The sequence below is a fragment of the Ascaphus truei genome, chromosome 4, assembly GCF_040206685.1.
Source record: "Ascaphus truei isolate aAscTru1 chromosome 4, aAscTru1.hap1, whole genome shotgun sequence".
Taxonomy (NCBI): Eukaryota; Metazoa; Chordata; class Amphibia; order Anura; family Ascaphidae; genus Ascaphus; species Ascaphus truei.
In genome coordinates this window covers 39,220,870-39,248,711 of record NC_134486.1, presented here as the reverse complement: position 1 = coordinate 39,248,711, position 27,842 = coordinate 39,220,870, and the positions used below count along the sequence as shown (strand labels likewise).

At 40.4% G+C, this 27,842-nt stretch overlaps 1 protein-coding gene across 4 annotated transcripts in view; it reads right to left on the bottom strand.

The window, feature by feature from the left end:
- Positions 1-27,842, bottom strand: part of GPATCH2 (G-patch domain containing 2) — a 159,724-nt gene that overhangs the window by 47,589 nt on the left and 84,293 nt on the right. For 2 of the 4 annotated variants that reach the window (XM_075595592.1, XM_075595591.1), the window contains exons 6-8: positions 21,189-21,256; positions 13,420-13,459; positions 1,225-1,289 (exon numbers count right to left, since the gene is read on the bottom strand). In XM_075595592.1, the coding sequence (XP_075451707.1) occupies positions 1,225-1,289; positions 13,420-13,459; positions 21,189-21,256 (173 nt within the window). Of the gene's footprint in view, positions 1-1,224; positions 1,290-9,724; positions 12,583-13,419; positions 13,460-21,188; positions 21,257-22,978; positions 23,126-27,842 lie in introns of those variants that run through there. The other 2 variants (XM_075595593.1, XM_075595594.1) reach the window with 2 other exon arrangements.

Sequence of the window (27,842 nt, the reverse complement as noted above, 5' to 3'; positions counted from 1 at the left end):
TGAACTCGATTCATTGCAGGTCCGGGGGACCCCTTGCATCCAGAGATACAGACCTCCGAAGGGGGTGCCGGTAGCTGCTCCGCTAGAAGGGATCATGGAATGGCTGCTTTTCAAAGCTTCTGTGCCCTGCGGGACAATAGGAAGCCGGGAAGTCATCCGGTGAGGCTTCAGATTGTCCCAAGTAACACGGAGGCTTTACATTTTGCCGAGATCCGGCCACCCCCTTCAGACTGTATCTCGGGAATGTATCCCAGGAAACAGGGGGTCCCCGGAGGTGAAATTAATTTGCTCCTGAAATCCCCTGCTTCAATCCTAGGTTAAGGCTACAGGCTAAGCAATATCCTACAAGTGTTTTTTCCAATAAATCAGTTCTGCACTATGAGAAAATACTTGAAGCATTTAATAAAAATAAAAATAAAATAAAAACTCTGACATTTTTAATGTATTCTAATGTAACAAGAACTTTTTGTTTCTATAGCAACCAGTCACAAAGTCACATCCCCTTCCTCTTCTGAAACAGGCCCTGGCACAACCCTTTTTGAGCCCTGCCCTCTCTAACAGTGCACCAATTGTACCTACTGACTGCCTTGTCACATGACCTTCCTCACAGAACTTTGCATCTTTGGTCCTCTTCTGCTGCACCAACAGCCATTTAGTGAACCCCCGAGACAAATCTTCGTCGATCGATCACAGGAGAACGGATCGATCAGCAACATAGTTAATTACTTATCATTGTGTGTATTGTATTGATGCATATATTAAAAAGGGTGAAAAAAATGTAAAAAAAAAAGGCAGCTGCTTTAAAAAAACGAATGAATTGCTCCTATAAGAATGACTGACAGTGCACATTTTGTAGGAACTGCTGCTACGAACAGATTTTAGGGGAAGATTAATAAAGAGAGTACGGGTTAACACACCCAATCCAGCATTACTTCCCTTTAAAGGATCAGGTACATGAACCTGTACATGCTATTTGAATATGTCCCTTCATTTCTTTCAAAGTTCCCCAGGTAAGCAGGAACGTCTTACAAAAGCCGGATGTAGTGTAATCAGGAGTCCTGTGCTGCTGTTCTTTTCTGGGATAAGAATTCAAGGCTACATTTCCATAGCTATTAAAGTAACATTGGATTATCAAATACTGTTAGACAAAGGAAAAAAGATGTCACAGTACCAGACCGGATATCCATACTGTTAGTGTTAAGATTTGAGTAAAATATCTCTTACCTGCTTGCCGTTTTCACAGAGCAGTTTTTCTTATGCCCTCGGTCGGAACGGTTATCTCGTAAAAGCTACAGGGACAAAAAAAAAAACATACAATGTAAAATGAGTCAACCCCTATGTTTTAGAGCAGCGGTGGCCAACTCCAGTCCTCAGCCACCAGCAGGTCAGGTTTAGAATATCCCTGCTTCAGCACAGGCGGCTCAATCAATAGCCCAGTCAAAGACTGCGCCGCCGGTGCTGAAGCAAGGATATCCTGAAAACCTGACCTGTTGGTGGCCCTTGAGGACTGGCGTTGCCCACACCTGCTGTAGAGCACGAGAAGTGCAGATAGTTTTGCATCGCAGAACCCTCCATGTTCCATTTCTAGTTGCGCAGAACTTTGACGGCCATCATATGTCCCAAATCGAATCACCTTCTAGTAAAACACACTTATTATTTGAAATTCTGCTCACTACAGTATTAAAAAAAAAAAAAAATACAACGATACACCATCGAAGGTTTTCACATGGAGACATTTTAGCCACAATTTGGAGAGCATATTTTGCATTTTTTTTTTAATGTTACCTTCCAACTTTTAAAACATCTTGAAAATCCGGTTGTGCCTTTCAATTTCTGTCATGATCCTCGAACCATATGGAGCAACATAAAAACATTACTTGGATGTCATTTGGGGCTTTCCATTTCTTACAATATGTGGTAAGGACACATTGTGTTAATCTAATGTTATGTTTATGGTTATACAACGTTTCAACCATCAAAAAGTGGTCTTTCTATAAATACCACTTTTTGATGGTTGAAACGTTGTGCATTTGATTCAATAAATTCTTTAAAATCCGTAGCGCCCTGAAACCTCCGTTTGTGCTGACTTTGGTGTCTGTCTTTCACAGGTACCCCCTAAATCAGGAGCATCGGTAACAGCAAGTATCAGTTAGATTTTTCAGTTTATGGTGTGCAGCATTTATTTTGTATTTTTGCTACTGTATGTTTATGGTTATACCACCTTCCTAAATGTGACTATAGTGAGCAAAAGAAACCTATACTATCTTACAAAAGAACACCAATGTTTTTAGATCATGACAGTGGATACGGTTGCAACATAAAAACTCCTTTGAAGATGTAAATGTGCTTCTGCTCAAAACAAAAAGAGATTTGGTTTGTTTATCAGTATCCAATATCTATATAACAAGAAAAAGATAACAAATAGGCATCCTTACTCAAGGATTCTCGGTGTCACAGTGTATACTGTCATATAGTCAATCTTTCTAAAGTGAGACTGACAATCAAATTCAAGGGCATTGGTTTAGAGTGCCTTTTTTCAATATGTCCAATACTGGACATGAGGGGCTTACATACTGCTAAATTAATACTGTTAATGCCAAGTTTGGGTATGCAAATGAAAAACCATGGTTTTAAACATGGTGGTCCTCATCATTTATACAGTCAATCTTCAGTTTTTTGTTTTGTTTAGTCCTTGAACTACTTCTTCCATTAGAGCCGTGTTTCCCAACTCCAGTCCTCGGGGAACCCCAACAGGTCAGGTCTTAAGGATATCCCTGCTCCAGCACAGGTGGCTCAGTCAAAATGACTGAGCCGCTAATTGAGCCACCTGTGCTGGAGCAGGGATATCCTTAAGACGTGACCTGTTGGGGTTCCCTGAGGACTGGAGTTGAGAAACACTGCATTAGTGTGTAGTAATGCTGATTTAAAGCTGCAGTTCATGCAATATCCTGCATGTGTTTTTTTTTAATAAATCAATTCTGTAGTAAGAAAAAATACTTTTAACATTTTCTGTTTTAAAAAACAACAACTTTGAAAGACCAATTTTCTTGTATTCTATTTTAACAAGCATGCTTGTTCCTATAGCAACGATTTACATTCCCCATATTTAAAGATGTCGCCAAACTTTGCCGATCAATAGACGGAAAACGAATTTACCGGCAGCTATGCAGTTTTTTTTAGGTAAGTAGAGATTGCCCACATTAAACTATTGAAGTTAAAAAAAAACCTAAAAAAAAAACAAAAAACGGGAGCCTGAACTGCAGCTTTAACGTGAGTTTGCTCAGGTAACGGCCCCTTCTCTCCAAGAAAGATAGAGTGGGATAAGGGTTTAAAAAAAAAAAGACCAACCCCATCCCACCCCCCATTCAGAGCCCCTAAAAAGGCAATTTGTAATGTATTTCAAAAGAAACAAATGCAGTTAAACAGTTGCTTTAAGCATGTTCATATTTGGCCGAGGAAGCCAATTAGATTCTTATTGGTTTTTTTTGGCTGACTATGTTGCATTGCACCTTTTAAAGAGAAAGTTACTCAACTCCCTAGTTAAAGAAAATACAGGTTGAGAAAATTCATTAAGCTACTATTTCAGGTTAAATTCATGTGACACACAGCATAAGATACAGTATGAATTTCTGCATTTTTAACAGTATTCAAAAATAATTACATGTGCAAAAACATCACAACCTATTTACATGCAGTATTCCTAGGGAAAATAAATACATTGTGCGATAACCCAAATCCTAATATACATGGAAATGCTATTCAAATGTAACCTCTTCTATGCCAAAGTATGTTAGATATTCATTTAGAGAGCTTAGATGTCACAACCAAATGTTTTCTTCTTAAAATGTTTGACATATGGCTTGTGTAGGTTTTATTTATTTATTGTTATAGATTCTGATAGCTGTGCAAGTCCAAATTAAAATGTGTATGTGTATATATATATTTTTTAAAGACAAGCTTTCAAAAGCAATCCTCTATGCAGCACCTTACTGTACATAGCCCTGCTGTTGTGGTAGTTTAGTGTACTACTTAGGTACAACACTTACAGTTAGGTCCGGAAATAATTGGACACTGACACAATTCTCATAATTTTGGCTCTGTATGCCACCACAATGGATTTGAAATGAAACCACCGAGATGCAATAGAAGTGCAGACTTTCAGCTTTAATTCAAGGGGTTGAACAAAAATATTGTATGAAACGTTTAGGAATTGCAACCATTTTCATACACAGTCCCCTTATTTCAGGGGCTCAAATGTAATTGGACAAATTAACACAAGCATAAATAAAATGTAAATTTTTAATACATTTTCGAGAATCCTTTGCAGGCAATAACTGCTAGAAGTCTGGAACGCATGGACATCACCAAATGCTGTGTTTCCTCCTTTGTGATGCTTTGCCAGGCCTTTACTGCTGCTGTCTTCAGTTGTTGTTTGTTCGTGGGTATTTCTGCCTTAAGATTTGTCTTCAGCAAGTGAAATGCAAGCTCGATCGGGTTGAGATCAGGTGATTGACTCGGCCATTGCAGAATATTCTACTTCTTTGCCTTAAAAAACTCCTGGGTTGCTTTCGCAGTATGTTTTGGGTCATTGTCCATCTGTAAAGTGAAGCGCCGTCTATCAACTTCGCTGAATTTGGCTGAATCTGAGCAGACAATATATCCCTATACACTTCAGAATTCATCCGGGTGCTTCTGTTTTCTGTCACATCATCAATCAACACTAGTGACCCACTGCCATTGTAAGCCATGCATGCCCATGCCATCACACTGCCTCCACAGTGTTTTACAGATGTGGTATGCTTTGGATCATGAGCCGTTCCAAGCCTTCTCCATACTTTTTTCTTCCCATCATTCTGGTACAGGTTGATCTTAGTTTCATCTGTCCAAAGAATACTGTTCCAGAACTGGATTGGCTTTTTTAGATATTGTTTGGCAAAGTCTAATCTGGCCTTTCTATTCTTGAGGCATATGAATGGTTTGCACCTTGTGGTTGACCCTCTGTATTTGCTCTCGTGAAGTCTTCTCTTTATGGTAGACTTGGATAATGATATGCCTACCTCCTGGAGAGTGTTCTTTACTTGGCAAGATGTTGTGGAGGGGTTTTTCTTTACCATGGAAAGGATCCTATGATCATCCACCCCTGATGTCTTCCATGGACGTCCAGGGCTTTTTGTGTTGCAGAGCTCACCAGTGCGTTCTTTTTTCCTCAGAATGTACCAAACTGTTATTTGGCCACTCCTAATGTTCCTGCTATCTCTCTGATGGATTTTATTTATTTTTTGCAGCCTGAGGATGCCCTGTTTCACTTGCATTGAGAGCTCCTTTGACCACATGTTGTGGGTTCACAGCAACAGCTTCCAAATGTGAATGCCACACCTGGAATCAACTCCAGACCTTTTACCTGATGATGAAATAACGAAGGAATAGCCCACACCTGTCCATGAAACAGCTTTTGAGTCAATTGTCCAATTACTTTTGGTCCCTTGAAAAAGAGGGGGCTACATATTAAAGAGATGTAATTCCTAAACACTTTCTCCAATTTGGATGTGAATACCCTCAAATTAAAGCTGATAGACTGCACTTTAAGCCCATATTCAACTGTAACTTGAATTTATTTTGGTACACAGCCAAAATAACAAAACTTGTATCAGTGTCCAATTATTTCCGGACCTAACTGTATATAACGCATTATATGTATGTCATAGAAGCCAATTAGATATGAATTGTCTGTGCTTTGGTGGAATATTCTTGCTACTCTGTGCTTAATACAGTACGTCTATTATTTATTTTGATTGTATCACCTACTTAAGGCTGACTGAATGCCCAGCTTGTCAAAGCATATAGTAAAATTCTAATTAATTACACCAACACATTTGAACTATGTCAAGTAGTGTTAATGGTTTGCTAGAAATGGACACTGTACAATTTTTTTTGCACATAAATAGCCAATTCCAGCAACAAGATGGGACAGGCTACTTACAGTACTTAAAAATGTAAAGCTAATTAAACTGGACATCAAGTTATTTCTCTGCCATGCATACAAATGACTGATGATTTTCACAAGTCATCAACAGATTTCAAATAGTTGACCCAAGAAAAGATTTGATAAACAAGCATGGATTAGAGAAAAACATATGTTCTTAACCCTATTATAAATGTGGTTCAGAAGGTGCCATTTTGAAAAAGTCTCTTCAATCTGTGAATTGATAACATTTATACTTCAACTGGCCATAGTAAACATTAACTGATGGCAGGTCATTAGTAACAATAGTATGTTATTTATATTGTGTCAACAAGTTACTTTTTATTTGCTGTAAAAAAATTAAATGAAAAAGTTTTTTTTATTAGGCCTATTATATTGAATGTAATAATAAAAGGAGTGGTTTTAAAGGTAGAAACCCTTGTCTTTGAAGTAGGAGAACCAGGTCCAATAGTCAGTGCAACAATGGACAAGTTACCGTAACTACATTGTACATTTTGTGGGCATATTTTTCTGGAGTGACTGACCTTGCGCTCCATAACAAAAAGGTTTCTCTATTGTTTATCCATGTATTAACCCAATAATGCAATCTGAGACCCTCAACCACCACCAGTCTAACTTCTAAAGCTGTCTCACATTTTAAAGTGGTCTGTAACTGTTACATACACCTATAACTTATGTTATCTTTAACTGTTCATACAATGTCTTCTTATTTAATGTATAACCCTGTTCACCTTATGTAATGTCTTTATATATAATGTCTAACCCTGTTCACCTAATGTACCCATGTTTTTGTAACCATGTATCTGTCATCATAACTCTGTGCCCAGGACATACAGTACTTGAAAACGAGAGGTAACTCTCAATGTATTACTTCCTGGTAAATCATTTTATAAATAAATCAACACTGGTGCAGGATAAACCGTGTGCTAATTCTACCATATTGTCTTACGTTGCTTTAACTGTATTTCTCTTAGGCGGATGAATGTCACTATAACTTTTTATATGGATAAGTGCTGGATGGACAAAGGCACCGCAATTAAAAATGAAATTGTTTTGATGCAACAGAGACAGACATCACAGCAAATCCCTGTCAATATTATTATGTGTAAACAATCCAGCTCGCATACTGAACTTCAAACTAACTAAAAATTTCACTCGCCCCTGAAGAATCTCCGTGTAGGAGGGAAACGCGTAGGGCGTTCGGCGTGGTGACGTCATCAGGGAGGGACTGGTGGGAGCCGGGTATCGTTGGTACACTGTATCTCTTGTCTCTGCTACAGACTTATTTTATTAGCTACTTTGTCTTGGTTCTACTGTTGGCTTCCACACTGTGGGTTTCGTTTATGGCTGTTGCGGTCTCAGTGCTATCTATTATGTACTGTATGCCACACGGTTCAATGTTATGCATTGGATACATTGACTCACTAAATACTGACTTTCATATTGAGGGCTCTATGCATCATAGACTGCAAACTCAGTGCTATTATATACATAAGTAAGCACAGTGTTTTGCAGCAGATACTTTGATTTACTAGCATTGTATGACGCAGATTGCTATATAGAAGACATTGTTTCATTAGCACTATAAGATTTAGACCGCATGTCCATATACCACAGCTTAACTTAGTGCTGCTTTTATTCATTTCAGCAGAGTGTTTAGCCGCAGCTGATCTCGTGAAACTACATTTCTTATTAGCTATATTTGTTATTGATTCATGTGCTGTGTATGTTATCGTCATCAGGCGTAGAATCAATCCACGTACCACCACCCTGATATTGTGTTGTACCTACAGTGCTAATATTATGTTTCATCTGTTAAGAATAGCAGTATATTAATCTAGCTATAACACGGTTTGGTGCTACATTCTACAATTACAGGTTGGCTTGATCGGTATGCTACGCTTGATGCCGCACAACACATATATGTCAATATAGGTACTATAGTCTTGCTAGTGGTGGTAATTTAGAGATGATATGTTCTATAATAATAGGCAATCCCAGGTGTTAATTAGCCCATTTTTCCTTTAATTTATCTAGGTTTATTGTAATTGCGCTATACACCCCAAGCCCAACCCTACCTCCCCACCACCCTTCCTTTATAAGTACATTGTGTGTATATAATAATTACTCTGTATGTAGAATTTATTTTAGCAAGCAATTTATTAAACGTTAGCTATTAACCGCCCAGGAGTGCATTTGAAAAATGAGCTACTAGTTGGATAGCGGAGGCACCAATATGCTTCTGCTCTCCAATTTTTTGTTAATTCATTAATATCAGCTCATTAACTGCACCCAACGTCACACTAGGCGTTTACGGGCACATCCACTTAAACATAACACTATTACTTTAGTGAGCTGTATACTTTGTTTGTATTTGAGTAACTAAAAATAGTGTTGTGTGTGTATATATATGTTCAGCCTTCAAATGACCCAGTGATGCAAAGAGCACTGAATTTGGAGAGTGGAAAGGAATATACATTATCCGATGAATAATAAAAAAGTGGTACAGTATCTAGTACATTTTCTTATCACGGTTTCTGTAGTAATTTAAGATGAGCCGAAAGTCGCAAAGGTTTGAATTGCACTCGTCAATATAGAGATCCTGAATTTGATCTTAGCATGGGATAATAGTGATACTTAGGGTAGGGACAGTGTAAAGCAGGGGTAGGCTGGGAAAACTACTTTTGGTGCTAGCCAAATGATATGTCAAAAAGTAAATGTGTGAATTCAAACCCAACGTCAACTGGTATTCTGAAAAATCTGCTCTGCTGTGGGATTGAAAAATCGCTCGGTCTTGAGCCACGTAAGCCGAGGGTAACGGTGTAGGTACTGGATCACGGCTGGTATGCTGTAGACGTGCTGTTCTGTGCGTTTGCTTCTCCTCGCCGGTCGCGTACACGGACCGGCCTCTCCGTATGACGTCACAGATTGGTTCAAATTGCAGCTGGGAAACTTCCGGATCACTTCTGCATTTATCTCTTCATATTTACTTTGTGATATATCTTTTGTCTAGCGCCACAAAAGTCGTTTTTCCAGCTTAGCCAATTCTCTGATTTCCCAAGAAAATAAGCCGACTTTTTTAGGCGGCTCACAGATTAAGTTTTGGTCAATGGACATTGAATTGTTGTTTGATGTGAACTTTGAATGTTTTTTTTTAGCACCGATTATTTATATATGTTATAACTAGCGCTTTACACTCATTCACTCCACCAAAGCAGGGGTAGCCAACTCCAGTCCTCAATAACTACACACTGGTCAGGTTTTCAGGATATCCCTGCTTCAGCACAGGTGGCTCGGTCGAAGACTGAGAACCTAACCAGTGTGTAGTTGAGACTGGAGTTGGCTACCCCTGCTAGTGTAAATCGTATCGAGAAGGAGACATAGAAGGAGAACAAAGTGCAAAGGTGACCTAAAGGAAAAGGTCTGATTGATATTACCCAGTGCTTGCTCCGTGGACTTGGTGTTTTCATCTGTAATTTAAAGGATTCTGTGTGTGCCTTTGTATGTGTCTTTGAAGGACTAAGTGTACTTACTGTAAGTGCATATGATTGAAGTTAAAGCTTCTATATTTGCAATGAACAATCAGTGCTGGAGAAATACATTGCTTCAGGTCAACCCAGCCATGAAAAATGGAACAATGTCAGGAATTAATGGCTACTTACAATGAACTTCCACAATAATTATTACTCTCATTAACAATCAACAGTAAAAGCTTTAAATACCAAAAAAAATAAGCAATGATCACACGCAAATGTATAATTTTATTTTTTTTGGTCAGCATTATTCAGGTGTGTGGGCGCGAATGGTCTTTGCATTAAGGTAATTAAGCTCCTGAATGAGATGCACGAACCACAACCATTTCATCCAGGCTGATTACCTATACAATAGGTCAGGGGTGCTCAATTCCAGACCTCAAGCCCCTCTTCCCCCAACATGTCAGGTTTTCAGGATATCCCAGCTTCAGCATAGCTGGCTCAATCAGGCCCAGCTTCAGCACAGGTGACTCAGTCTTCGACTGATCCACTGATTGAGCCACCTGTGCTGAAGCTGGGATATCCTGAAAACCTGACCTGTTGGTGGGGCTTGAGGACTGGAATTGAGCACCACTGCACGGGGTGGTGTGGAGACCGTTATTAGAAAAGAGGCCTGATGACGGGAAACAACATTTATATCCTCAAGGTTTACTGTTCCCCCGCCAAACAAATAGATTAGAGGTATCAGCATTGCTTTTAATTTGTAATCACTAAAGATGGGAAGGGATGGCTTGTTAAAAACACTGGTAATGACTGAAAGGCAGAAAGCTCGCTCATTCCCACATGGCTCAACACTTCACAGCACATGCTGTGCACCTCCATCCTTGTGCTGGACATCAATTTTCTGGATGTACTTAAGGAGCGCCCATCCACACTTAAAAACAGCATAAAGCGCCATGTTAACATCCAAACAAACAATAATATATTGATTTATGTGAATACAGTGCACTCCACTGGTCAGGATTATAAATGACAATCAGTTGACAAAACAATGCCATTGTAAACAAACATTACAGAGAACTAGATACAGGGGCCACATTGTTATGACTGTCCTGCACTTGTGTCCATTTTAATAGGTATCCATGAAACGCCTCATGTTACATTTTCAAGCTCCACCAGAAATCCCAGCTGCTTAATGAAACATTTTAATACTCAGTGTTAAAAGGTTTAGGACACTGCAGTATTCACTTGTTCTGAACTTGCATTGTAATGATGTGATTCAGTGACATTATGTAGAATTTTAAGAGAACTTCGCCTTCATGTGTTCTCTTATGGGGGGGAGGGGGGGACACAATCAATATACTTAAACATACCATCTTAATTTTCCTCCCACCATACCACTTAGAGTAAGCGTTACAGGCAAGAAGTTATTTTTCCAATGTTAAGAAATATATGCACATATACAGTGGCGAGAGTTTGCAAACTCCAATGATAATTACGGATATTCCATAATTTTTCATGCTAACCTTCTTGAATCAAAACAGTATTATATTAAATATCCAATAGGGTTAATATTAACCAATTCAATGTCTTTTGAAACAAAATGATGTATGTATTAGGCAAACAATGAGTAATTAAGGGTCAGGGTATGTGCAAAAGTAAAACCCTGGTTTATCAGCTAAATTAAAGGGGATAATTGGGTTCAGGTGTTTAAATAATTCGGTAGATCTTCAGGTGTGCGTTTGGGAGGATATACCCTATATAAAGATCAGAAACGTTGTGAATTTGGTCTTCACCATACAGGTGTATGAAAACACGTCATGCCACAATCAAAAGAAATCTCTGAGCACCTCAGAAAAGCGGTTATTATAATAATAGTTTGTTCCTGTATAGTGCTGCTAGTTTTATGTAGCGCTTTACAGAGACAGTTTGCAGACACAGTCCCTGCCCCGTTGAGCTTACAATCTGTTTTTGGTGCCTGAGGCACAGGGAGATAAAGTGACTTGCTCAAGGTCACAAGGAGTCGACACTGGGAATTGAACCAGGCTCCCCTGCTTCAAACTCAGAGCCAGTCAGGGTCTTTACTCACTGAGCCGCTCCTGCTCATCAGTCTAGAAAGGGTTACAAATCCACTATCAGACATGTAATCTACAAATGGAGAACGCTCAAGACCACAGTCACTCTACCGAGGAGCGGTCGTCCTACCAAAATCTCTCTAAGAACAAACTGGCAAATCATCTAGGAAGTAACAAAGAACCTCAGAGTAACATCCAAGGATCTGCAGGCCACTCTCGCCTTGGCTAATGTGAGTGTTCATGACTCAATTATCAGAAAAACACTGAAGAACGATGTTCATGGAATGATAGCCAAGATGAAACCACTGCTCTCTAAAAAGAACATTGTTGCCCGTCTGAAGTTCGCCAAAGAGCACATAGATCCACAAGACTGCTGGAACAATATCTTAGATTGTAAGCTCTTCGGGGCAGGGATTTCCTTTCCTATTGTCTGATTTTGCTGCACTTATTGTATTATTATAATTCCCTGTACTGTATTCTTTGTGAAGCGCTGAGTACATTTTTGGCGCTATATAAATAAAGACATACAATACAATGTTCTCTGGACAGACAAGTCAAAGGTAGAACTTTTAGGCCTTAATGAGAAACATTATGTTTGGCGAAAACCTAACACTGCGTTCGAAAAGAAGAACCTCATTCCAACCATCAAGCATGGTCATGGGAGTGTCATTGTTTGGGGCGGCTTTGCTAGCTCAGGACCTGGACAGCTTGCCATCATTGACACAACCATAAATTCTGCATTATATCAGGAGATTTTAGAGGAGAATGTCAGGCCATCCGTCCGTGAGTTGAAGCTGAAGTGAAACTGAGTCATGCAGCAAAACAATGATCCTAAACATACAAGCGGATCTACAAAAGAATGGCTGCAGCAGAAGAAATTCCACGTTTCAGAATAGCTTAGTCACAGTCCGGACCTAAACCCCATCGAAATGTTGTGGCAGGACCTGCAGCGAGCTGTCCTTGCAAGGAAGCCCTCAAATGTCACTGAGTTGAAGCAGTTCTGTAAGGAGGAATGCGCCAAAATTCCTCAAAACCGATGTGAGAGACTGACCTGCAGTTACAGGAAACACTTAGTTGAAATTATTGCTGCTCAAGGGGGCGTCACCAGGTACTGAATCTAAAGGTTCACATACTTTTTCACACATATATTGAATGTTCAATATTTGTGGCTATATAAATGTTGAAAAAGTATCATGTTTTTGTGGATTTTTTTCAGGTTATCTATTATTAGGACTAAGATTAAGATCTCATAATATTTTAGGTTTTGAAATATGTGAAAATCCTAATGGGTTCACAAACTTTCACGCTTATGTACATGAAGCACTTATCCATGAATTGTATTATAATTCCCAGGAATCTAATACATAGTTGATGAGGTTGAAAAAAGACATATGTCCATCAAGTTCAATTTAATCAGTATGTGTTATGTTGCTTCTATACAAGTAAAATAATACACCACACTCAAGTGACGTTACCTGGACATTTAAACATATTTATATGGGAAATTATATATAATATCTTTTTTTTCCCCTTCTTACTTCAAAGTGGAAGTATCAGAGGATTTCTGATTATAAGCTAGTCCCTGAATTGGGAAACAACACGTGAGACCAGCAAGATATGATCCTAGCCAAGTTATCACCTATCTTTAATAAAAACCAGAATGCATCTGTGAAGGGCAGAGATATTGCTTACATGGTTACTCCACATACAACGATGCATTTAGAGACTGATCTACACAAAGAGTAACCTTAGAGTATGTGTTCTTTGCATACAGTAATTTCCTATAGTGGGCTCCCAGGTTGTAGCCAACTTTGCTAATTTAACAATTGTATGCACATCTACCTTTCTAAATATTCTTCATAAAAACATTTAGTAAAGTGGGTCTTACCTGGCTATGTTCCTTCCTTGCTCCAGGGCTAAACCAATGACTGAGGGATAAAACAAACAAATGAAGGGTTAAGAACACACCTTTGCAAAGCACACGCGGTCATATGATCTAGCAGTGCGTGCTTTCTGGCCTTTTACTGTCCACTAATCAAACACCGCTTAGAGCTATTTATTTAATTTCATGGAAGTATGTATAGTTAACAAGACTTCCAAAGGTCATTCACCCTCTACATTTCTACTCTCTATGTGGGGTAATGTTTAATACCGTTATTTTGACACATTTGAAAAACCACGACAAGTTCATTCATATTATATAACATTCTATGACTAGCGTTATCACCAACCCGGATGTTTCTCTTATCTTGTGTGTGGTTATTATGTTGAAGTAAAAGTATACAGCACATGCCAATTATTCAGAAACTTCAGCCATATTGTAAATCCCTTCTGTGCTGGAGATGCCTGCTATGCCCTACAGGGAAAACAATGTAATCCACTAATGCTGCAACCTGCTTTGCATGCCTTTCCCCCCTCATATGATGAAAAATGGATAATAGTGCAGTATCTTCCTAACAAGAGGCTCGCTAACTTGATCCATTCCATGCAAGGACAGTTATGGAGTAGCCCTTATTTATTTTCTTGCCGCCAGTCAGTAAGGTTCTCGGCGACCATCTTGGAAAGAGACAAAAAGGTCTCTTAAAAAGCGAAATGACGTCTCACCTGAAACAGTATATTTGGTTAACAGGGGAAAAAAAACACACACAGTTCGCAGAGCTACTACCTTACTATAACATTGCATTGCTGGCACCTCTGCAGCAAAGGGATCCCATTATTAAATGGATTAGTAGCAGTAGTATGAAAGCCAACATTAGATGCATGAAAAGTACACACAAAATGTTTCTATATAGTATTATTGATGCTAATAGAACAATTAACAATTTAATTTAAAAGGCAAATAATGGTAATAATGGACAACTCGAAACAAATGGTTTGGTTTTTATCCTAGTGGTAAGAAATCCCCTTCTAGGCTGGAGGGTCTTGAAACACATTTCTTAACCTTTTCAGTGTCGACTGACCCCTGGCATTTCAACCCCATGTGATCGTTCCTGGAGCAACCTGGCTGGTTCCTAGATACAAAGCCTGTTTCAATCGGATGGGCTGCTGCGTTGAAGCGGTTATTCTAATCCCTAGAAAACTAGCATTTGCCCATGGTGTGCCAGGTCCGTCATAAGGGTCCATGGTCTGCCAGCGCAGATGATGTGAATGGTACATCATGAGGGCAAAGGTTAAAGACATGTTAAAGAATTCACAACCACTTAACATTAGAGGGCTTGTTGTCTGAAGCAGTCAATAGCATCAAATTGCCTTGAATAGGAGTTTTTGGCCAATCGCACTTCTTTGGACTATACAGAATAAGCCCTTAAGCGAAAAATTATCTTTCCTATAATCTAGTCTCTATAACCCATATCTATTTTTACAGCAATATTTTATTTTATTGAAACAAAAAACTCCTGCAGGAGTTTCAAGAGGACTATGTGATGAGATTGAAAAAAGAAAAGTACATTTGGTGCCGTGTGGGTCTGCATGATTATATTTCCAATGTCAATTTTGCCACCTTGTGTAAAGTTGCTGAATATGTAGACTTGCCCTTAAATCAGGGGTCCCCAATGTGGTGCCCACGGGCACCATGGTGCCTGTGACTGGCTGGCCAACATGTTGCTAATACGGCTTAGATCAGGGATCTCCAACACGTCGCCGGCTGCCAGTGAATAGCTTGCCGCAGTGCCGCCGACAGCTGCTGTGTGCCTCTCTCGTGCCAGAAGTTGGGCCCTAGAGGCCTCCTGCCAAGATAAGTGTATAGTATAGTGTCGTGTGTGTGTTAATTGGTTGGTGCCCGCCACTGTCTCCTGAACTCTCAAATGTGCCCTTTTGCACAAAACGTTTGAGGACCCCTGCTTTAGATATATCACAGAAAGATACTTCACAACCAAGGCAGCAATTAATATATAGGAGGTACAGTACCAGCTTCACCTGATACAGTCTACCAGGAGGAGGCTTTGAGAGACAGATTGGGAAAGGGCAAGACCATACCAGCCAAACATCTTCATTATGCTGGGACTGTCAAAAGTCAGAGATTTGTCCTAGTAAAATTCAGCCCCTTTTCCCCCTCCATCTCAAACTTTTTCTCACTCACTTTACTCCCTCTCCTTTACCCAAATCCATGTGCACTGAATTAAGTTACATGTCCATTATGTAAAGAATCACCACATTTTCAGATCTGATAAGAGCTTTAAGCTAGTTAAAAAAAAAAAAAATGAAAGTACCAGGCCCTCTGAACAATATATATTGGATTTGTAATAATGTCAAAGAACAGTCTAAATGAGTAACATGTACTGGATTTGTAATAAAGGAAAAGCATTCAGACTCATAACCAAGATTGTTTGTTGCACAGTGTAAAGCCACAATCCAGAACAAAATGTTAAGGCCTCTGGTTTTAATAGGAAAAAGGGTCTTTATTCTGTATGTGCTCACATATGGATATAAACATGGACTCTAAATGCAAAGATAGCTCAGTAGCTTCAGACAACTGAAAGAATGGAGAGATGAACGATGGGTATTTACCAAAGACTCAGGAAAAAGAATACAGGTGTTCGGAAGCAAACAAAACTGACATCACAAGGGTAAAGAAATTAAAATGGCAGCGGCCTGGCATAACGCAAGAAGAAAATCACCATTGTTGGACAAAAATTGTACTTGACTGAATTCCAAGGGATATGAAAAAACCAAGTAAGATGGAAAGATGCAATTGGGAAATCTGGTGGAGCAAAGTGGAGGAGAGAGGTTTGCAACCACAGTACCTGGTATATTAGGGGTGGGCAACTCCAGTGTTGAAGGACTACAAATGGGTCAGATTTTCAGGGATATCCCTGCTTCAGCAGATTTGGCCCCATCAGTGGCTCAGTCTTCGAAGACTGAGACACCTGTGCTGAAGCAGGGATCCTGAAAATCTGACCCGTTGGTGGTCCTTGAGGACTGGTGTTGCCCACCCCTGTAGTATTATTATTGGGGAGGCCTTCATCCAGTAGTGGATCGGCAAGGGCTGAAGGTAATGATGATGATGTGTATTTATTATTTTAAACAAAAAAGGCATGAAGGGATATGCCAAATGAGTTAAACATTGAGCATTAATCCACTGAGCCATCTGATTGTTATTTACTAGTCAGTAAGACATTTATGTCACTGGTGAAACATGGGTAAATGCTCCACTGGGTTTTTTGTTTTCCTTCGCACCGATCAATATAAATATGTTGACAAAATGAGTATCTGACTCAAGAAGTAGGAAAAGCTTGAACTTGAGGACACATCTTTTTGCCTTAAACTACAATATTTCTATGTATTTATTACTATACAGTACATTAGTAGTTTTGTCAGTTGCTGGTTCTGAAAATACTCCGACCTCAAAATATTTGATCTTAGCAAATGGATTATTGTTCAAAAAAAAAAAAAAGAAAGAGAGAGGACATCTTACTTCATTATTTAGGAAGCTGCCTTTACATTTCCTTTGGCATCTTAAATAGTTTATTATAAAAAAATGAAAAATCAATTGATGCAAAAACAATACATTCTGGAGATTCTACAGAGACCAGAATTGTGAATTCTCTGGACACTGCTGGAGGACTCATCACTGCTAATTTGGGGAGGCTCCAGCATTGTTCTCTCAGTCAGGATTTTAAGCAAAAGCTGTCCAAAGCGCAGAAAATGTGCAAAGTGATATCACCAATGATAATAATATAAATGCAGGGTAGAAGAACAATGTTCTATAATAGTGCTACTAATGACCAAGGATGATGACGGTATAAATAATCTTGATTGAAGAAGAATGAGTCCTGTTGTTCCGCTGTGCTCTGCATTGCCGCATCCTGTGGTCACCAGGATAATAATATAAACACATAGTAATGGGCCTGAGCTGACCCATAGTGATAAAGGATATACCAAAAAATATTTTTTTGTGCAATATACAGCACAGCAAACACACCATGTATATAGCAGTGATTGTGAAAATGTGATTAACCAATATGGTAATAATAATACAAACTTCCCTACAGGAAATCAGAGGATCTCGTGCTGTTTCATGAAGGGATGTCAGGGCATCACCATCTACATGAGCAAAAAAAGAAGAAAGAAAGTGCAGGACCTCTCAAGTGCGATTTTTTTGATTAATATATACTGGTAAAAAGATGGTGAGATATGCACATACACAAATATAATATATATGAGCATTGAGGTATAGTAGCCAGAAATCCGAGTGGCAGGATATGCTCTCCACTTCTGCCAACAGATGCCTGGAGGTCACTGTGGAAGTCCTCTCAAATGGCCCTGGCGCCTGTCTCTGCAACTCTGTGTCCCCAAGCTGGAGAGATCCACTCCGAAAGAAGCCCTTCAGCCGCTCACCACCGCTGCAAGAAGGGACGTCCGCCCAAGAGAAGGAAATCCCCACCAGCTGATCGACTCGGCGACGTCGCTCTAGCTGGGTACGTCCGCGTTCTCAGCTGTTCAGTGCCGCACCGTTTCGTGACTAGATTTCCCTGATGAAGTTACCTAGAGTCACGAAACGCATTTTATTTGTGTTGGAGTGCTACACTATACATCATTGTAGTCACGTTCTGCTCACTGAGATTCAATTTGTGAGGTAACGCCTGACATATACTGCCGTTTCCTGCAAGGACATTGATGCCATCAGGTGTGCAATACATGGCATGCCTATACTGTGGTGTCTCCCCCTGTGTTCGAACAGAAAACCTTGATGCTGCGGCACTGAACAGCTGAGTACGCCGACGTATCCAGCTCGAGCGACGTTGCAGAGTAACAGCTGGTGGGGATTTCCTTCTTTTGGGTGGACGTCCCCTCTTGCTGCGGTGGTGAGCGGCTGAGCATGCCGATAACAGTGGGCGCATACCAGTGAGTGAGCCGGCGGCAGGAGGGCTTCTTTCAGAGTGGATCTCCATCTTGGGGACACCGAGTTGCAGAGACAGGCGCCAATGCCATGTGTAGAGCATATCCTGCCACCCGGATTTCTGGTTTCTATACCTCAATGCTCATATACACTATATTTGTGTACGTGCATATCTCACCATCTTTTAAGCAACATATATTTATCAAAATACTACGCTATGAGAGGTCCTGCACTTTCTTTCTTCCTTTTTTGCTCTCAGTCAGGACTCAGTCCCTAAACTAATCTAAGAAAGCACTGTGTATTCCACAGTATTTACTGTACTGCTCATTGCTCATAATTAGGCTTACATGGCTACATTTCTGAAACTACGCACAGAATCCTAACTCCTGATTGAAATGTTGAAGCAAAAAGCCATCAACCAATGAATAAGGGAAACTTTGGTATCACGGTACAACACACTGCTGGGTGCTGCGGTTTCATCACAAGACTTACAGGTTAAATATCAGAAATGGTTTTGTGGCAGATCCGTTCTGCTTGGCTCAGGTGAGTGTAAAAACGAAATAAATATAATCCAAAATAAATATATCTTGTAGATGTCATTATGAGGTTAAACGCTGTTGCTTCACCACACATTATTTAGGTTATGGTGGGTGAAAAGGTGGGTGAAAACCCTCCACCATATAGCATATATTAAATAAAATTATTACTTGTGAGAACATTTACATGTCTTGGACAGGTCTGCAGTCCTGCCTTTCACCATTATCGCCCAGCATGCAGTGCTTCCACTGTAGCAAGGGATTCAGGGAAATGACATGCAAATGAGCACACAGTGCCACCTTTTGCTTCAAATCCATTTTGACATGGATCCCTATAAGCTTATGCTTGCTGCATTGCACAGCTTTTCAGCAAAGCCTGGGTTAAGATGCATAGCCAGTAAACCTACACGCAGACAGCTGTTTCGACCTTTTGGGTCTCATCAGTGTGAGGCTGGTTATACTGGATTTGCAATTTGAAGCTTTAGACAGGCACACATTTAAGTTGTCATTTTATTAATATTCATGATGTTTAAAATTATATTTCATATATCATTGATAATAATGTATAGAACATTGTGAAATGTGATGTTCATGTCTGCAAGCAATCGCTTATTTCTGTAAATCTTGATTCAAAACAATACAACACGGAACAACAAATGTCATAAATGCTTTGCAGGGCTGTTAGGAAATTGCGTTCAGAACTGAAGGGGGTTAATATGCTGAAATCTATTTTGTGTGCAAAACAGATGAGGAATGAACATAACCCCTCTGGCATTTCCTTCCAACTGTAAAAACCTTATTTTCCTCGCTCACCGATTCCTTCGTATAAACTAGTTACCAAAAAGGCTCTTTGTTATAGCTCTAAGTTCATGAGAATTGATGCTGGCCATTAATCTCAAATGCAGAACCTAGTCAAATGCTTTGTGAGAGTCCAGGTTTGACATCCACATTATTTCCCCAGTCAACCGTATCTTATTCCAACGCACAGCATAATTAATTGCTGCTGCATTTAACCACTGAACTGGCTATATATGTACGGGATGTAAAGTGCTCTGACCTTTTGCATAAAATTCACTGTCCCAAAGGGCAGATAACAATACATCAATAAAACAAAAAAACTATTTTTCAAAACAGATTTATTAAACATGACTGACCCACTTTCTCAAATCGATAGCTCTTATATGATTGTGAATTCGACACAATATTTGTTTAGAAAATTATGACATAAAAAAAATGGATAGGGAATGTAGCAACGTTTGTAAGTATACATACACATTTATATTATTAATATGTTATATTGCACGGTAAAGCAACACTAGGACCATCAACTTTAACATGTTCCAAAAGGACAAAAAAAACGTCTAGCACGAAAAATACGGAGCAAAAAAAACATTTTCACTGACCCCAATAAATAAATATATGAATATGTAAATCAAATTAACTCTGATGCAATTATTTTCTTCTTCCCTAAAGCAATGTTATGAGTGTTAGACAACAAAGAATTGCATATTTGCTTTTCCTCAAGGAACCTATATTTAAACTCCTCTCAGACCTGAAGTACTGTTATCAATAACATTGTTATTGATGCATATTATCAAGTTATGTATGGAAAAGAGTATTATACAGCACCACGGCATTTTTTGATAGATTGAAATTCAGAAATTTCAGCTGAAATATAGGATGGGAATCACCCGAAGTTCTCCAAATACCACATGTGTGTGTGTGAAGTATACATACTATTTGGTGTATGATACTAACAGGTCATTCACAACAATGAATTGCTTGGCATGTATTGTCCCAGCTGGGTTAAAGGCCTGACCAATTGCCAATAACACACTCTGATGTGAGGGCACCATCACAAACAGAATGCCTTGTATAACCGATCTAATACATGAGAGCACTGTCCATCACAAGGGTGGTCAACTCCAGTCCTCAAGGTTTTCAGGATATCACTGCTTCAGCACAGATGGCTCAGGCAAAGACTCAGCCATCTGTACTGAAGCAGGGATATCCTGAAAACCTGACCTGTTGGTGGCCCTTGAGGACTGGCGTTGCCCACCCCTGGTCTATCAGGAGGCATCATATCTTACCATCAGCAACTTTCACATTCTTTTTTTTTTTTTAAAGCCCGTTTCCGCTTGGTTAGACTTAAGAACTGATTCTTTACATTACCCGCTATAACACAGAAAGGAATCTAAATATGCGCATTGCAATGGTATAGCGGCAGGCGTTATATTATCTTTAACATGTATAAGACAAAAAGACTATGAAACCAATACTCACTCGTGGTGATGGGGGTCCTGGGAGAAGTGTACCAGCCTCTCATTGTTGCTAGCCCCTGCACTGCTAATCTGGAGAGAGAGAGAGAGAGAGACGTGTGATCAGTACAGGAACAACAAGTGGCAGGTGAAGAACATGCAACAGCTTTCCACTTTCCTGTTGAAATAGCACTGTTTTACAAAGCAAAAATTTATGTGAGGTCCAAGTCAGTCCTGCTCAGCACTACAATGGGCTGCAGAACTAGTGACATTTAAACAACATGAAAGAAAAAATTGAACAAAAAAAAAAGACAGAGCAGCAATATGGGTTTCATTTTTCTTTAATTACAGGATTGAGGTAGGGGAACCCCCTGCTTCCGGAGACACTGCTGTAGGGGGTGTGCCAATAGGAAGCTGCACCGGATGACGTCACACTTTCTTATTACTCCGCAGGACATTTAAACACCGCCATTATGTTAGGCACACAGTTTCTAAGACAGCAGAGATACCGGCACCCCCTACATAGGTATCTCTGGAAACAGGGGGGTCCCCGGAGCTGAAATGAACACAGTTCAGCTCCAAAGACCCATTGCTTCTATCCTGTAATACATTTTTTTTAAAGAAGTCATCCCTGTTTTGCTTTAAAAAACAAACAAACAAACACAGAAAAGTAGACACAAGTATGCAGACGTCTTTTCATAGTGATTATTCTTTTTTTTAATTATTATTATTATTATTGAGGAAAAGATACATAAAAGACACAGCACAGTATATTAAACAGTCACATCATTATCCAGATATTCATACAGTTCCTTTTGAAATATACTAATTTGAGTATTTGCCGTGTGCCATTTTAAAGTTCTTAAATGAGCTTTTCTTTAACCAAACAAAAACTTTAAAATGTTGGCTATACAGTTAAAAAAAAAAAAAAAAAAAAAAAAAAACACCCAGGAGGTGTGAAAGGTTTAAAAGGAAATAAATATTTGAAAAAAAGAAAGAAAACCAAACCTGTGGCTTAGAATAGTAAAGAAAAATTAGATCAATAAGGGCTTTACATGTGTATTATTAATATGAAATATTATAAAGCCATGTTTATGTTTCCTGATTCTTACATAAGGCCTGGGACATAGTAGATTAAGCTGTGCTGAGCCGTGCTGAGCAGATTCATTTACCCCCTGCATCTGTCATCAGCACGGCTTTATCCGCTGCTTCCGCATGCGTGCGGAGGCTCAGATATTTTCAGCAGACAGGGAAATTAAAAATTTGCCGCTCATGGAAGCGGAGGAGCGGTCGCGTGACCGCTCACATCCAATGGGAGCGAGGGACTAGCCCCGCCTCCCGCTCCCGACACGCCTCCAAAGCGCGCTCACTGCCAGGACACAAAAAAGCTCCAGTTTGAGCAGGCGAGGCAGAGCAGGAGCGCGGATCAGCGCGGCCCGAGGCACCATGCCCGAGGCCTAAGTCTCCTATCCTTTTGGCATAAGCAAAATACTGTGAGTGGTCAGAGGAACTGACCAGACTGAGCAAATCCAGCAACTTTGACTGAACATAGACAGTGTAATGCAATTCTGTGATAAAATAAGTAATACAATAATAATACAAGAGAATAATAATACAATCTATTCTGCCCATTTTTCCATCTGTTTTAAAACCTTTTGTGATCCACGGTTTTCTTTTATATTTACGATACGGTTATGTCCCAAGCATTTTTGAATTTCATGGTGTTCAAACTACAAACAGATTTTAATTTAATCAATTAAACTCATTTAGAAGTCTATGCAACATTTAAAAATAATTACAAGTAGCAGAGCGATGGTATACTGTCATTTGTTACTTAATTTTGAGGATTATTTGTACTGTAAATAACAGAAATAAACTGCACGTCACTACCCAGAATCCTCCTCTCCAGCCTAGCCACTGAATGACATGTGACAATGGGTTGAATTTCGCAGGTTTGCGGACCTGTGGAAAACATGCAGAAACACTCATGGGTATTTTTATCCTTGCAATAAAAATGGCAAACTGCTGTGTAAACTGCTTTTGAAAATGTAAGTATTATACAGGTGTTTTGCATCTTTAAAACATGAGTATGCAATAAAAAGAGATAGAGAAAACATATCAGATCGAGAATTAAATTACTGCCTGGTTACATACTTGGGAATTGGAAAACATACATTCAACCTGTAGCTGGGCTGCAGTGCTACATCCTGCATTAATCTCAAAATGAGGTTTTCATGCTATTCCAGAGGGTATCCCAGGAATACAGTAATCCATTTTCTACACTGTGGCTATAAGAAAAGCCGACTGTGCCTATGTCATGCTTTGTTAAAGGTCCATGATCACATTATCTTATGGTGGACCTGACAGTTTTATTCAGTTTACAGTGTGTTCTGTGTACGGGCAACTTATTTCCTTTGCCAGGGCTGCTGACAAGCTTTTCCACACTACATTAATCTTGTTTGCAGACTTATCTTGATACGAATATCAGAAAACCAAACTTTTTATCTGAGAGAGAAAATAAACACGTTGACAGAAGCAGAAGCTATTTTCTGGTTTAAAATTGGTTGTTTACCTGCAGCCTCTCTTATGGGGGGGAGAAGGGGAGGGGGAGAGGGAGAAGGGGAGGGGGAGAGGGAGAGGGGGAGGGGGAGTTTAAAAATCACATGTTAGTTTGAAATACATGAAACAGAAGTTAATATATTGGAAATTACAGTATAAGCATCACAACTAAATGAGCATACAGGCAGTCCTCGGTTAGCCGACACAATGCGTTACTCAAAATGGCGTTGGATAGCGAAACGTCTTAAAACGAAACACGTTTTCCCATAGGAACACTGTTTAAATGAAAGGTTTAGTTCCTGAAGGCATTTTTAACACTAAAATACACCAAATATTTTACGCAGGCAATAAGATATGCAGCACACACAAATTATATAGTGTATATACTGTATAATATATATAATATATTATATAGTATAATATAATATATATTATATACACAAACAACTTTGCAGAGCGTTGGATTAGCTGTTTTGGCGTTGTAAAAATGAACATAGGTATGCATTGCATAGCGTTGGATAAGCCATTCATTGTAAAACGAGGACTGCCTGTACACACACACACGCGCGCATAAATACATATCAATATCATGCAATTTGCATGGTTATGCAGTGCAAATTATTTCTTTTGATTATTGCGTCAAGGACAGGTGAATGAAACTTATTTAATGCTGTTATATCCAACACTGATCTAAGCAGAGACATTAAACACGGCCCCGATTTAGAATATGCACTGAAAACTATCTACAGAGGTAAAAATATCAATGATAACAAGATAACCAACACTTTCCTTAACTGCTGCACAAACTACTCCTGAAACAACGTAAATGGAAACGGACAAGGTTTAAAAGTTAACGTAACACTACATTATTTATTTGTGATTCTTGATATATATCCCACCGGACTGTACGAGTTGATCCATTGGTTTTCAACCTGTGCTCATGTTGAGGGCTACGAGGAGGAAGACAATTGGAGTGTAACCCTTTTATCCCATCCCCCCCTAAGTGAGATGGGGGGTACTCTCCTTCTTTGGTTACTTCAGGTGTAATGGTGCTGCAACCTGCTGGTAACAGGAGGGCTGAGGGCTCCGTGGTGGTGTGGGGTTTGAAACTCTGCAAACATATTTGCCAGGATCCCACAGCCAGTCACAACCATAGAACATTCAATGTTAAAGGATCATACAGCTGCACATCCAGGAATTTAGTGTATATGATTCAGTGCAACAAATGTGACCAAGGTTGCTACATTGGGGAAACCAGCCAAAAACTACAAGGAAGAATGAATATGCACAGACACTCTATACTCCATCACGAAGAAGGAAGATACTGCTCACCTGTGGGACATCACTTCTTACAACCAGATCATTCCATAAATCAGGCCTGCACAACTCGTAACGTGAGAAGGGCCAAACTACTCCAAGGAAAAAAAATTGGGCCGCACGGGTAAAATCATCATCATCATCTCTCCTCCAGCATCTCATCATCATCCTCATATATCTCCCCCAGCATCCCTCATCATCATCCTCATATCTCCCCCAGCACCCTTCATCATCATCCTCATATCTCCCACAGAACCCCTCACTATCAACCTTTGCGATACTCCCTATCTCTCGTACCCCCATCTTTCCTCCTCCCCCACACACATAATACTCCCCCTCCACATCAAACACACAATACCCCCATGCACACCACACACATCCCACTCCCCTGCACCTCACATCCCTTTCCCCCTGCACCTCACATCATTCTCCCCCCTGCACCTCACATCATTCTCCCCCCTGCACCTCCCATAATTCTCCCCCCTTGCACCTCTCATCACTCCCCCCCTGCACCTCACATCACTCTCCCCCCTGCACCTCACATCAAGCCCCCGTGCACCACATATCAAGCCCCCCTGCACCTCACATTAACCCCCCAGCACCTCACATCAACCCCCCTGCACCACACATCAAGCCCCCAGCACCTCACATTAACCCCCCAGCACCTCACATCAACCCCCCTGCACCACACATCAAGCCCCCCAGCACCTCACATCAACCCCCCAGCACCTCACATCAACCTCCCCTACACCACATATCAAGCCCCCCAGCACCTCACATTAACCCCCCAGCACCTCACATCAACCCCCCTTGCACCACACATCAAGCCCCCCAGCACCTCACATTAACCCCCTAGCACCTCACATCAAGCCCCAGCACCTCATATCAACCCCCCTGCACTTCAAATCCCCCCCCCTTCCCTACCATGGTTTGCGGTGGAGGAGGCGGCGGCAGAGCAAGCAGGAGTGCACACACGCTCTAGCAAGCAGCAGGCAGGAAGTGCCTCAATGCTAGAGCGCGCTGCTACCCTGCGAGGATGAGAGCGGGCTCGCGGGGGAGGGGGGGAGAGGGAGAGCGGGCTCGCGGGGGAGGGTGACAGCGGGCTCGCGGGGGAGGGGGGGAGAGGGAGAGCGGGCTCGCGGGGGAGGGTGACAGCAGGCTCGCGGGGGAGGGTGACAGCAGGCTCGCGGGGGAGGGTGACAGCGGACTCGCGGGGAGGGTGACAGCGGACTCGCGGGGAGGGTGACAGCGGGCTCGCGGGGGTGCGCGGGAGAGTGGACTCGGGAGTGAGGGGGAGAGCAGAAAGCCGCCGCGGGCCGTACAGTGAGTGCAGACGGGCCGCATGCGGCCCGCGTGTTGTGCAGGCCTGCCATAAATGATCTAAAAATCTAAATCCTCAATGGAATGTTTAAAAGCACCCAAGAACGGAAAACATTTGAACTCAGAATGATAAGACTCTTTGACACCAAAACCAAAGGACTTAATGCGGTCATGGGTTTTCTCACACCCTTTCAAAATTGCTTGTAATTATCCTGCTTGCCTCTATTCTTATCCACACTTTCTCTCCCCCCCAGTATCCCTCCCCCTCCCCACCTTTCTTTGACACTGTCCCCTGGCTTTAAACACTTAACACCCTACCTTATCTACAGTAAATATCTGTTGTTGTTTTTTTTTTTCTCTCCACACTGTTTAAGCCATAGATTCCTTTGTATATCAGTATTGCTTGACTTGAAGAAGAGAGGATAACTCTCGAAAGCTTGTCCTATGACATAAATTGTTAGTCCAATAAAAAAGGTATCACCGAATACTGAAGAACTCATTTATTCTGCACTATCGCAACTGGACTAACGCGGCTATTTTCTGCTTTATCTATCTATCTATCTATATATATATATATATATATATATATATATATATATATAAAATAAAAATATTACTTTTGAGCACATTCACATGTCTTGGACAGGTCTGCAACCCTGCCTTTCACCATTATCACCTAACATACAGTGCTTCCACTGCAAGGGATTCTGGGAAATGACATACAAATGAACACACAGTGCCACTGTATGCTAGGTGATAATGGTGAAAGGCAGGGTTGCGTTTCTTTTTTGTGACAAACCAGGGAATGGTAATACATTTGATATATAGGGCTTCTAGGATACTGGACAGCTTCTATACGTACTGTCTAGGCTGGAAAGTGCAGCCACAGAATGGATGTCCTCCATCCCACAGTTTTGCAGGTGCTGGAACTGGGGGATGAGGGATCCAGACCAGAGTTTGTTTCCTGCCTAATTTCTGTCACCTGTCCTGCTAATTAGAAAACAGGTATACAAAGCTGGTTTCCTGGTTCCTCTCTCCTCTCAAGGGGAGGCACTTTTACACGTGATCTTCCATTCCAAATATTAATAAGCTTGTTAACTATGGTTGGTTCCACTGATACTTCATTTTCTAGAATTTAAAGTGTTGCATAGTGAAAACATGATCAGATGTAATGTACGATTGTAACTTTGTGTAGGATATATACACACAGCATTTTTATTTTGTTGGTGTGTGTGTGTGTGTGTGTGTGTGTGTGTGTGTGTGTGTGTGTGTGTGTATATATATATATATATATATATATATATATATATACACATCCTGTACCCACATATTTTATATTTACCCAACTAATTAATGTCTACAACAAGCTAAACAAAATAAAATAATGGGGCCAATTAATTTAAGGGATAGCAAATTTGACTGCAATACGCCGCAAATTTATTCTCCATTTGCGATCATACAAGTTACAGTATAAATGCATCCT